The 14,104-nt window shown below is 37.7% G+C and overlaps 1 protein-coding gene across 7 annotated transcripts in view; it reads right to left on the bottom strand.

Moving 5' to 3' along the window:
* MAST4 (microtubule associated serine/threonine kinase family member 4) overlaps positions 1-14,104 on the bottom strand; it is a 320,186-nt gene that overhangs the window by 31,383 nt on the left and 274,699 nt on the right. For all 7 annotated transcript variants that reach the window (XM_074931942.1, XM_074931938.1, XM_074931939.1 and 4 more), the window contains 2 exons: positions 9,700-9,767; positions 7,517-7,602 (listed from right to left, as the gene is read on the bottom strand). In XM_074931942.1, coding sequence (XP_074788043.1) covers positions 7,517-7,602; positions 9,700-9,767 — 154 coding nt within the window. The remainder of the gene's footprint in view (positions 1-7,516; positions 7,603-9,699; positions 9,768-14,104) is intronic.

The raw sequence follows: 14,104 nt of genomic DNA, 5'->3' as shown, positions 1-14,104 counted from the left end.
AACCCCACCCTTCATGGCTCCTACTAAGTCTGTCTCCCTTCTGCCTCTCCCAAGTTGGAATAAAGACAGAGTTATTCAACTCCTGTACTCCTCCCTGCTGGCTTCACACCTTCTGTCCTCCTGCACCTCTTCCTACCACTCCCCTCATTCCATTCTCTTTCCACCCCTTTAATACAACCTTTTTCCTTTGTTTTTCTTTCCCTTACATTCTGCTTTTTCTCTCTGTTTTGTTGCGATCTCCTGTCAGTCAGTCTTAGCTTCTTAATCTCTAACTTCATATTTTGTTTTCCCTATTTCAGCTCCCTTGTGCTCTCCTGGCACACAGAAAAGTGAGCCCTTCTGGTGCCTGAAGCCACAATCCTTCAAAAAAAAATAGTTACATGAATGAACTGAGGACTGCCTGAGGACTCGGCACGCAGATCTTTCTCAGAGCTTTAATCTGGACAGCATGCCAAGATGAGCTCTTGAAAGACAGATATTAATCAGAGCATATTATTGTAGCATCTTAATAAACCCCTTCTGCAGATCATATGGATCTGTAGGGTCATTATAACATATTTAAAGATGGAGAACCAGTAAGCTATAAGGACTATCTGGTCCAGTAAATATCCGGGACATGCTGGCTATGTTTTCCCAGCTCTCTAAACTGCATTTTCAGTCTTACAGGCAGGTAATTGTATAACTTTCCACCAGGATTCAGTTATCTACAACTCCTCAGGAAAAAACTGTTTAGTTCAAATGTATCAGACTCACAAGACAACTGCAACACAACTGTCTGTTCCACTTTCACACATGCATACACTGTTCATGCTATACAAAGTGCTTTTAAGTGATCTTCAATGTACAAGTGTCCAACATCACTTACTCATTTCCTCTGATCACAGTAACCCCAGCAAACAGAACTTATGCTTTACAAAGAAAACTATGCCTTAGCCAGCAGCATGTTATTCCTGCAGAAGAGCTTTCTCCCTCCCGGACATTCCCAGCTCACAGCAGTGATGCCACTGCCCCAGCTTACCAGTACACTAAACTAAGGACACTGCAAAAATTGCACCTGGGACTGCCTGTGACACCAGTGTTAGCTACCACAGTTCAAAACGGCGTATTAGAATTTGCTGAAATGTCAATAAAATGATAAATAAAAAATGAAATCCTCCCAAAGAGAAACAGTTAAATAAAAATGTATAAATAGCCCAGACATTAAAAAAAAAAAAAAAGAAGAAACAGTAAATCTTCCACATTTCTGCACGTAAGTGGGACTTAATCTAAATGGAAAGCTTGGAGTAAAGCACACATCTGCTGAGATGCAACTGCGATCTTTGAGGTAAAATGATGTGAACATCCACAGTGAGTTCTAGCACATAATAATTCTGTCTTGGGTAGTATTAAATTTGTTATTGTACAACAACATACCATGTGGATTGTGATGGCCTCCTAGTTTCCGTTCACTCCTTGAAGCTCTTATCTTGCTACATTCTCCTAATCCTGGCCTTGAACTTGCATCTTGTTTGTTTCTCACCACAAACCCAATTTCCCACATCTACCTCTATTTTTGATTTTTCAGAGTGCTACAGCTGGAGCACTAGACAGAAGTGTATCTTTGTTTAGTATGTCCTTTCAAGAGAGAGCACAATACCTTACTACTGGTTGTTTGGCCCCGATCACTAAATCCTGCTCATGATTTTCAGTACATTATAAAGACAATAATAAGTTTACTGATTCCTTTAACACAAAAGCAATGCATTGTATAACAACATCCTGACAATCCGACTGCCCTGACAATCCATTCAGTGACAGTGGTATGCATCTGCCTGCAAAGTCACGATCAAGAGCAGCGGTGTTGCAACCTCCTACAGTCTCAAAGGAAGGACTTGCTTTCCTATCTCCCCCCTTTCTGTTTTCATAAGATGGTGACAAAAGATTTTCAACATCCTCCGATTTCACTGTATGGATCTCAACATGTATACAAGTGCTCTGTATTTTATTGATGCTGTATCTCAACACAACAAGAAAAGTTTACTTTTCAAGAGAAATAAGAAAAATCATAAACTCTGGCATTGTCTAAACATTACCTTATTGCACTTCCAACATATATCTTGGCTTGAAAAAGTATCTCTAAAATACTTTTAGCTAGGCACAAATACAAAATACTGTGCATGTGTTAAGATGACCAAAAAAAATTCTAAAACATTTGTGTTCCTAAACTGCTCCTACTTAAATATTGTGCAATCTATCCTTCTAATCTCACAACAAAGATTCACATTTTTTCTTTAAATTACTTATAGACTTCAGGCCTAGTTTACAGCTCTTCAGTAACTTCAATTTTTAGAGCCACTTTACAACCTAGTCTACAATCAGTGCTTGAGACTAACGTAGCTGTGTCATTTATTCTGACCTGATTCTCTATTTTGTCAAAGGACCTTGAACTCCTTGTGGAAACTGTACTTGCTGCTTAAGTTACAGCTGCTCACCATGAGTTATGTTTCATTTTCACAAGCCATTTCCTGTGAAGAGACTGCTAAATTCTGCACTACCCTGGAATTATGTCTCATGTTGCCTCCAGTGAAGCAGAGCCACTTGTGAGGCTGTGATTCATGTTATGGCAATATGGTAAAATTTATGGATAGTTATTTAAGATCAGAATTTACAAGCACCATGACCATGACCACCTCCCAGCTAGGTGATGCTCATGACCGGGTCAGACTTATTTGGGGGCAGGGGGAAATGCTGCCTAAAGCACTGCAGCACTCCTAACATGAGCATCCAGTGCTGTGTGGGTCTTCCAAGCCCTAGGACAACGCACACAGTCTCCTCTCGGTAACATTTCAGACTTATCCTAGTCTACTTAGAAGCAAATGAGAAGCTGGACATCTGAAGGAAGCTAACACAATTACTGTGATCCTTCTCTCACAACTGGTACTAGTTCTAGTTGTTCCAGTAAGTCACAGATTTTGACTAATAAAACCACCTCTCCGTACCTAACAGTAGCAATGCCTTCTGTCTTTATGAGAGTTCTAGTAAACACAGATGCAAAATGATGAAGCTGTTGTCCAGATTTCCTGTGGGTAAACTGTTCTGTATTTGCAAAAGAAACACTTGAGAAATCGAGCTACTAATCAGTTTGTAGGATGCTACATGTTCAGGAGGGACAGAATTCAAGACCTTCAATGCAGTAACAACCTTTCTCTACCACAGAGAAGACTGCATTAGCTGCCATTATTAGATCCTCACAGATACTAGCTACAGAAGGAGGATTAGGCACTTGGCCTGTGCTGTACTGGGTAGGGAGGCTCACGAGGGCAATAACGTTCGAAGTTCATAATTTTGAATAAGTCCACAATGAATGATGAATATAAGATCCTGAGCACAGAAACTGCCAGCATCTACTTTCTAAACTGCTCTTTAAAGCTATGGGCTTCTAGGAATCAAAGCCTCTTACTCTACATAGACCAGTCACCCACAGGGATAAACTGAAAAGAAGGGAAGTAATAAAGCTTATTAGACCAGTAGTCCATTCAGAGCTGGTGTTACTTAAGTGAACCCTCTGTCCCCTTCCACTTCTTAATGGGTGACTGCCAGACTGATGATGAATTGACCTGACTGATGGGGTGTTATTTTGCAGCTGGGCAACTTCCTTAGTCCTATTCCCAGTGCAACCACACATGAGCAAGTACTGTCAAATGAGTAGGGAGGAGATAGAAACGAGTACTGAAAGGTTAGGGGCGGCAGCTGATCAAGCTAACACTACCTCAGAGTTTTTAAATTTATCAAGCAACACCATTATCCAGTAAGTCATGTACATATTGACATTACCATCTTTGTAGAAGTAAAAGCATTCCAGATGGGTGCAAAAGTGGTATAATGTATTTTCTTTAAGCAGGTACAGTTATACATTAGTGAAGAGCAACTGAACTAACATCAATTCCTTCCCTGAAATCAAATGTAATCTTTATTTTGTTGAGCTGGTTCAGGAAACCAGGCCAATGCCAACTTGAAGAAACGGACTACTACTACCTGCTACCTCTTGCAAGCTGGAATATGTAAAAAATATTGCTGTAATTGCAGTAAAAGTTTAAAAATTTGGAAGTATGAAAAGCTTTGGCTGGCTGAAAAAAGTCAGAGAGACAGCTTGTGAAACCATTAATGACTTGGCCAGCATCCTACATGTTTACTGATTCACAGCTTGTTTAACTTCTTGTATATTCCTAACCGTTCCCAAAAGCCTGATACACCTCATCTACTATACAGTCATTTAATTGCACTACAAATGAGTTTACCCAATCAATTAAAAGCAGAGAACTGCTAAGATATTTACTCAAATCTTCACAAAACCAATAGTTTATATTTAAACTCATCAAGTTTAATGTATCTGACAAATCCCTGCTACAGTATGCCAAGACCAACAATTATCCTGTCAAGCAGTCAAAGCTTTCCATTTCACTAATGAAGGCAAAACCACCACAGCAAAGACAACAGAATGTAAAGGTTTTTTTTTTTTAAATTGGTTCAGAATAAAACCCTCCATTATAGCCTCAAAATAAGTAAAATATTACAATAGCATACTGAATCTTTAATAAATCCAAGCATAAAATATGCCCACTGACATATTTTTGTGAATAAATCAATGAAGCACAGGCAGAATTCACATATATTTAGGTTATTTAAAAAACTTAATGGCCTGGAAAAACACAGAAGGGAAAAAAGTAATCCTTGTAGCATAACAATAACTTTTATTTCATCTGCTTATACTTGTAAATAAACTGCAATAAATGCCTATGGGGCAGTTTACTGCTTTGTACTCACAGATGGAACAGGTATTATTGCTTTATTACACTCCATTGTGTATGACAGTTAAAGAGCATTTGGGTTATCATGATGTGTTTCCCTTTAAACTTGACTGTAACTTTTGAGTAAATTAACCACAAGACATAATGGTGCCAAAAGAAAAAACACTTTAATAAAGATCAAAAAATGGTCTGTCGATATTATGGTCCCATTTATCTGACACACCACAGTGGAGATCTTCAAGCACACAGATAGTTCCGAAAAAGTGATATCCTAGAGGATTTGGGAGCACACCTCAACTCCTCCTCAACCTACAGTAGTTGGAGGGAAGTGAGTAGGTGCTAAAATCGCTTTTAAAAGTGAGTAAATACTTCAAAAGTTTTTTGTCTCACAGTTCACTGAGTGTGTTCCCTTCCCTTTACAGTAATTCGTACCTTTGTTGTCTTTCTTGTTCTTGATTATTCTAAGAAGTAACCATTTAAAACAAAAATCCACACCACTAAAATCTACAGTGTTATTGTTTGCTTAAAGATGGAAATAATAGCACTCCACTAAACTGATGAGATTTTCAGTTTCCACTTCTAATACTACCACAGTATAACCTGCCATCCTACCCCTGTTATAACATTTGCTAAAGACAATAATGATTCATGCAGAATCCAGATACACTCCAAGCTGTTCAGCTCTCCTTTTCCTCGCACATTATCAGGTCTCATCCAATTTTTATGACAATTTTATTGCCAATTTTTCACATTATTGGCATTAAGAAGATGATGTGTAAGTATTGATTTTTCCCTGCCACAAACACGAGGAAAATAAAATCTCGCATGACTACATCATATGTGCCATAAAAAGCCATGGCTTTTCATCCTTTCATTCCCAGTTTTTCAGATCCTTACTTGTCTCTGTTTTCAAATGGATAGGTGTCTCTAGCCTGTATTTCTTAATAGCTCATCAAGGCTCCTTCTGACTGTAAGGCCTATGGAGCAAGAGCCACAGGTCTATCAAACCTCTGAGTTTAGGTGGCTGGCCTTGCGCTGCTGGTTGCAGCATGCCCTTCTGTAGCTGCTCCCTCTCCCCATCCCTCAGCATCATAAAACTGCTGGGAAGCTGGGTAGGTCTACTGACTCAGACACCCTTTTCTCAGACATGGACCCAGCCCACAGGTTCTTCTTATCCTCCTCCAGTAAGACAAAGAGAAAACTGGGTAGGAGATGAAAAGATGAATAGCATCTGCCAAGGGAAGAAGAAGGGGATGCAGCCAGGGAGAGGAGCAGCAGCTACTGCTAACTGCTAGAAGAAAAGCTTTTGAAGTCCTGAGGTAATTGGGAGAAACTGGCATACAGTAAGTAATGAGTTTGCCTAGGGAAAAATTCTGAGAAAATGAATTGTGCAGAGGTTGACTAGTGAGAAGTTGTATTTGGATATTTACATAAAACTTTAATGCAGATTATACTATTTCCTTCAGGCTTATGGCTGAGCTATGTAAGCAGGTCTGGACACAAGTCATAGCTTTCACACAAGTTATCATGACCAACAGTACTAAGCAATTACTAAATGTCTCCTGTCCCAGAGCTCAGGGTTACCTTTAACTAAATATGATCAGAGAGTATTACTGTGCCCATCAGCCTCAGGTCATTAAAAGGGCATGCAAAACTCCAGTGGGCAGATGGCAGGTGCTTTCTCTTGTATGTCCAAAGTGTCTTTGAAGAGTGCTCAGTCCTATCAGGTTGCTGCTGCTTCCCACCTCAAGCAGAAGTAGTGCAGAGTAGAGCCAGTCTAGTGGGGTCTGTGCTAGAGAGCAGCACTTCTCCACTGTTGGGCTGTGACATGGTCTCATTTGGCGATAGGGTCCTCACCTCAAGATGGAAACCCCTCTTTTTTGAACTAACACATCCCTCCTGGTCCTGCAGGTTACACAGACCAAGTTCCTGTCTTGATACATTTCAGTGCAGAGAAGCAGCCAATCAAGGGTCTAATAGATAGTATCTGATCAGAAAAAGGTGACTGAAGACAGACTTCTGCCTCTGATAGACACAATCCCTGCAGCGTACTTCCAGGAAATGTTTTGTGTTCATTTAAGGCCCAGGCTAACAAAATTTTTTCTTGGTCTTCTAGGATATCTCCAGATGACTCACATACCACTGGGCAGTAAGCTGTGCACTTTCCAATGGCCCAAAACCTAACCAAGTAACAGCAATTCCTTAAAAGTTAACTAGTTGAAATTTAAGGATATAAGAGTGTCCACAGAGAAGCAACAAACCAGTGTTGACCTACTTAAGGAAGTTTGTTTCTACTTCACCAATATTTTTAGGTCAGGTAAGCACTCATTTTTAACAATCTGTCTCCCTACAAATGCATTTTTATTCTGCTTCACATGTGCATAAAGACAGGCTGCTTCCAATATTACAAGGATGGTTATAAATCTACCTTTTGATTTATTCAGATTTCACTTTTGGCATTACATGAGACCTACTTCTGAAAAATCTTTGTGATATAACATTCAGTATTTTAATTTACTCCAGCACACAGTACTTTATTATTGCCTAGTAGACTTTCCAAAAAGTTTTTCTTGTGAACTTCAAATGTTAGCAACAAAACAGGAAAGCAGAATGAAAAAAAGCAGCAGTGCAAACAAACTCCCTCACATAAACATGCCTGCAATAAGAAATAATGGGAAGTTAAGAAAAACTAAAATGTTAAAGAGCTGTTGCACTCATGGATTACTCACCCATAAGCTCCATTACTAATCAGTTTAATTGTTTCGAAATCACTTTCCCGAGGTTTTCTCTGCAGCTTCAGTGAGGTATTAGAGCTCTTCAAAGTAAAAAAGGAGAAAGAACAATAGAGTACTTTATACAAAAACAGATAAGAATTTTAAAAAATGAACAAAACCTAACTATTACCAGTCTGTCACACCCTGATGAAACAGCTAAAAGCTCTGGTTAGTTAGCCACACAGCTAGCACATAGAGGGACTAAGGGGACTCCTGAAGCAAAGCTGCTTTTTCATCAAAAAGGCATGTTACACTGCAGCTATCTATCCACTTATCTACATGCACAGGTTACATCAAACAAACATGCAAGCTTCTGGTAAAGGAGTTACTGGTAATTCCCATCCAGAGTTACGGACTTCTGTGAATCCCACCCGGCACTCATTGGCCATTGCCTTTCAATTTTAGCAAATCTGACTCTGGTAGTATAGCCTGGTATGACAAAACGTAGATGAGCTTTCCTTCATTTAAATAAACTTTTGCACATTTTGAACTAATGTTAGGATAGACTGTGATATAACTTAGGATAGACTATGAAAAAAGACACAAAATGAAAAATATGGAAGATAAAAATGCAGTAATGCAAAATGCAGTAATTCTACCACTACAGAGGCCACTTTCACGTGCTTGTATGCTGGAACATTTTCAAAACAGAGTTGTACTGAGTACTGCACAACTTTTTTTTTCTAACTTTAATTTTTAATTAATCTTGACGATGTAATTGTGAATTAGAATTTGGGTGCCAGTGGGATGGATGATTATGGCACAGGACTCCAAATGCAGTATTCCAAACCCACAAGAACCTTTTCAAGATGTTTTCCGAATGTCTAAGAAATTCTATGATCGCTGTCCAGGTAGATTGGTAATAGTTAAGGCTGAAAGTAGACCTGTTTGGAACATTTTCAATTGAATGCTTGCTAAAGAAAATTCAGTGCAAGAGGATTAGTGAATATGTTAATATAATGAACTACATAAGAGGACAGAGAGGCCATTTATTAAATTGTTCAGCCCACTTGCCTGCCACAGGATTCTTCCTAATTGCATATTTATGATGATTTTCTGTGGTCCTGTATTTAAAGTTATGTTTCCTGTCACTTCACATGTGTATTTATTCCACAGCTACACTTTTGAGAAAATGTTTCCAAATATTCAACCTATATTTATATTTACAGATTTCATTTCATTACTTCCCCTACTTATGTTGCTTTATTACACTGATTTATCCTTCCTGCATTTCTTCAACATTTGCACAACACAAATAACTTTACAATTAGAATTTCTTAGCTATTGCTAAGCCAGTTTGCAAGCCAGTTTGATAAGCCAGTTTGCATTTATAAATACCTGTAAAGTATCACTGAATTACCTATGCATCCCCCAAAACTGCAATTGCTTTTTCTATTCACTTGCACTGAAAATTTACACTAAATTGTTAGAACTCCATCTACTCCACTGACTGAAATCCAAGGTATAAGAATCAACTTTCAAAAATAAGAACTTAAACTGAGAACATTTAAACCCACAATATTCAGCCCAACACCTCCAATCTGGCTTTTTTTTCCAACCAGAACAAGCATCTGACAAAATATTATTGTAAGATACCCATTACTGAATATTTTCAAACAGATTCAGAAGAATTATAAACAGTTTTCCAGATTGAAAACTAACTTCCTGAATCTAGGCTAACTTGCTCATTTCTTCCTTGTCTCTTCACTGGATCTGTTAAGAGTCTTTCAATTTGATAAGCTGTCTCTGTAAATGGATTATTTAAAAAAATTGTTTAAAATACTTTATTTTTAAAGAAACAGTTTAAAAGTTGTTCTAAAATAGAAATAAATATATTAATTAGATAGAAATAAAGCAACCAGCGGTGGACTATGCAGTGAAACAATTGTCACATGGTGAACACTAATTTGCAGAAGCTAAAGATACTGAAACATCTAGGAAAACAGGTAGAAAGTTTTGTTCTAATATTTTTTTGCAAGTCTTCTCTCTGCTGAGCACCATGACATTAGTGTGTTCTAGTCAATCTGTTTGCAAATATCAGGAGAAAATAAGACAGGGCAGGGCCGGGGGAAACACAATACATTTATTTTCTCCTTGCTCAGATTCAGCAAAAGCAGCAACATCACAAGAAAACTTACATTTATTGATTCATCTGCTTCCAGATTTTCTGCTGTCCCACCATCACAGTTAGCTAGTTGAGCTATTTCTGAAAACAAAGATTAGAAACTTCATTTTAAACTATAGCCAATACAAAAGTAAATGAAGCCCAGAAAACTTGAGATGTTTACACACTTCTACTTAACAAACATGTTGTCCTACCTGTAGTACTTGTCAAATAACTTTTAGGGCATCTCCAAACATATATAACAAAATCCCACCTGGAAAATGAAATTCTGCTATTCAATGCCTCTAAAATCTTCCACTAAGAATTCAAACAGCCATGAAGCAATGAAGAGCGATATTGTCATCACTAGTGAGACATGGGAATTCTAAGATCTGTGTGTGATCTGAGTGTTAAGGGAAAGACAGCCCTAATCTGGTAAAATACCTGAGGATCTCAGCCCCTGAGGGGGTTAACAGCAGAACCCATCCTTTTTTGGACTCCTTGACATCGAACAAAAAACTTAGTTTAGACAGAGATGGACTCCAAATGGTTTGCATCTTCTACACAGAAATGCTGATATGCATAACAGAAAAATCTAAAGCCATTTTCTTAGATGCTTGTAATTTATGGAGTCACTTCTTTGGGAAACTAAGATTCTGGGAGTCTACCACTTGACCTTGCTGTCCCTGCCAGGGTGAACCTATGCTGCAGAGCTCCTATCCTGTTCTTCAGGGGCTCAGTAACTAAGAATTCATCCGGGTAATGAAACCTAAACACGACAGCTGAGACTCTGGGAAGGCTGGTATTACACTTTAATAATATACATAGTTAACTACACACTCCACACAGAGAAAGATGCACATTTTACCATAATTATGTGCTGGGGATCAGAGATAAGACCACCTGAAATTTGTGAGATGCATTTTTATTTCAGGACTGTCAACTGGATTTATAAATATGAAATATAATTTAACAGTCACATAAAATATCTAAAGTGGATTTTTTCTATATAATATATGACTATTACAAGTGAAATTCTGCACAACAGTTACTGTAATCATTAATAGCAAATTAACCACACAGATAATTTTCTGTCAGAACGGCTAAAGATTTAAGGCGTAACTCATTTGTAATCACTATTCAAAACGCAACATTTGTAAAGCATAAGAATCAGAAGGAATGAAAATGTCACTTCAAAAACCCAAACAGATCTTTAAAGGGTTAGGGAAGCTAAAAACATTCCAAAAAACCTGAAGTCAATAAGCAGTGAAAAATATCAACACTGAAAACAAACATAATAATAATAAAAAATACCACCTAAGCTAAAATTATATAGGTCAAACTTTAAACTGGAGTGAATTTCCTTGGAAAAAGTCACAACTTTGTGAATGTAGTGGTTTTATAACAGAAGTGTTGATGAAACCTTTTTTCTATGGGTGAGAACCAAGCAGGCTAGAATACTATACATCGACAGCCTTCTTAAATTACATTATTTTTATAAATAGAAAATTAAAATGAGCCACTTTTAAACAGAACTTTTGCAAAATAACCGTTATTTGAGAAACAAATATTATTTGCAAGCAGTAGGTATATGGTATAGAACCAAGAGTCAGCTTTTGAAACAGGGAGCTATGGAACCATTTTGCAATGCCTGAAGAGATTTTTAAAACTCATCTAAATACCATTAAACACCTGCCCTTTTTCTTTCCTTGATTTAAACCATTTCTGAAGACTCATGATTCAAAAAGGTAAAGATGGTAATTTAAAAACCATGGGGACATATTTCTTGCTGGGGAACTCTTCAAAAATGCAGCCTCCAGTCTCTCCTAAGTGATGAATCTGTTGTGGCATTGCTTCCAGTGCAGTATAAATTTATCTAGCATTATCTCCAAGTAACACATGGATCATTTCACTCAAGGCAAGGGCACTACACCTACAGCAACAAACAAAGGATTTAAGTAGAGAAAAATCTAAAGAAGTAGGTTGTTTTTCTACACAGAGCTAATAAAATCCTTTGCATGAATACCTATGAACACTACAGACATAATTTAATAGTTTAGTTGAAAATATAGTTCTGTGTTTCATGAGCATGGGGTCTGGCCTACACAATGGAGCCACAAACTGAGCTCCTGGTTTCAGCTGGGATAGATTTAATTTTCTTCAGCTAGGAGGGAGCATAGCCAGAGTGCTGAGCCCAGACTGGCCACTGAAGTATACCATATCATGTCGCATTATGCTTAGTATATAAAGGAGGCAGGTTTTCTCTTGCTTTAGATTTGCGACAGCGGGTGGGATCTTCATTCTGTTGGGATTGCTGCCTGGGAACGGGCTGGGTATCAGTTGGTGGGTGGTCAGCAATTGCACTGTTTATTACCCATTTGCCCCTTACATTATTGTTATTGTTTTGTTTTCTTACAATCACTAAACTGTTGGGTTTTTTTTTTTAAATCTCAACCTACATGTGTCCCTCCAGTTCACCAGGCCGGGGGGAGGGTGACCAACTGCCTGGTGTTTGGCTGCCAGCCAAATTCAAACCACAACAGTGGTGTTACTGAGGTGGGTTTCCTTTGTTTCTTTTGAAAGATTTTGTTCATCTGCTATCAAGACATTTTAAAATATTTTCTATTTTTTCCATACAAGGAATTTAAAGTGCTCTCAGGAGAATGATCTTCATGTAATATTTTTTTAGAGCAATGATTACAGTGTTTTCAAATAATTCTCTTTGTAAATGACTAATTCCAGGGCATAAACCCATAGGGCCATTCTTTTTCTCTATTTTTGCTTAGGGAATGTCCTTGTATATAGAAGCACCAACTTAAAATCAAAACCATATCCTTTCAGAAGTCATTGCAAAGTAATTTGTACTGCTTAAAAATACCACTTTTTGTAGGGAGGCAGGAAAACATTAACATGAATCAGATGGCCTAGATTATTTGATCACAAATCTATATACACATTAACCTTCGAAATGATACATTAAGTATTTCAATTGTCCAAATCTCCAGCTGAACCAAAGATCAGTACTCCACACTTCAAACACTGCTCAGTATTTACTGACAAACCACAGAGACCATTTTTTCCCTCAGAAAACCCCCACACTTAAATAATCCTGAAATGCTTCAAAATTTGTGTTATATTCATTAATATTCAATCTATGGAATGTAATTGCAAGATGTGTTAGTGAAGTACACTCACATAAAATAAATATTTAGTCTGAGAAAACAGCATCCCTTATTCGTATATAGTATTTGTCTTTAGATCTCTCATAATAAACTGTTTGAAAAAATGTAAAGATATTATTAAACTTAAGTAGTGTCAGATTCTTGACTCACACTAAGGAACACTTTTGTCCAAGTGTCCAGAAAGATTCAACCAGTAAGATAAGGTTCAAGTGGCAGAATCAGGGTCAATAATACTAAGCCCTCAAACTACACCCCAAATTAAACCTTGCGTAATTGATCAGTGAAGAATTTATGAATGATCAGTCTAGGCCAGACCAATAGCTCTCCAAAATCCAGCCCGTTTATCTTGCAGAGAATTAAGGCACTTTTTGATCTTTTCCAGCATCACACTGAAAACAGTATTTATATATATTTTCCCAATTTGTCTGGCACCCTTGCTGCTCTCTGAATCCATGGAAAAAGCAAAACTGCTTTCATCTATAACTCAGATAAAAATAATACTAAATTTGAGTGAGAAAATTCTTCTGTGAAGATAGAAAGTGGACTAATAATAAGCTTAACTTCCTATATATCTTTCAACATAACATGAATATCATCTATAACAATATCCAGTCTGATTCAATTAGATCTAACTAAACTCCTGACAACATCTGGTAGTGCTCAACTTCACAAGCTGCTGAAGTGGACCAAAAAAGTCTTCTTTTACCACACAATATACTGCCCCTTTGATTTGAGGAAATGTGATCTTGCATCATGAGAACTGTCTAAAAAAAGTTTATCATAGTTTTTTGCTATTACTTTGTGTTATCAAGTCCTCTCCTAGAGATCCCCCTTTGTCCTGGGTCACAAGACAGATCACAAACTAAATGGCACTAGCTAGACTCATTTTCCATTATGGCATTTCTGCCAATTTCTTCCAAACTGCAGGACTAGCACTGAACACAATGAACCCATTTCAATTTGTCACCAGTCTCAGAACCTAGTCTCAGGATGGAAGAAAAGATGGTCGGTTAGGAGACAGAAGTAATTATAGTTTTCCCAACACTGTCCTTAAAAGAAGAATCAGGCAAACAAAAATTCTGCAATGACAATACCTCCACTGGAACCCAAGTTAACCCTACAAAAGTCCTCAACATGGACACACAAATTACCCATAAAAAGAGATATTTTCAGTTTTAAAAGGAATGGGAGATAGTCTTCTCATGGACTCTTAAGATGTGGGAACCTGGGGGCAGTAAAGGGCAAATAACAGCTCAG

Source organism: Athene noctua, chromosome Z (assembly GCF_965140245.1).
Source record: "Athene noctua chromosome Z, bAthNoc1.hap1.1, whole genome shotgun sequence".
NCBI lineage: Eukaryota > Metazoa > Chordata > Aves > Strigiformes > Strigidae > Athene > Athene noctua.
This window is presented reverse-complemented; position numbering and strand designations above follow the sequence as displayed.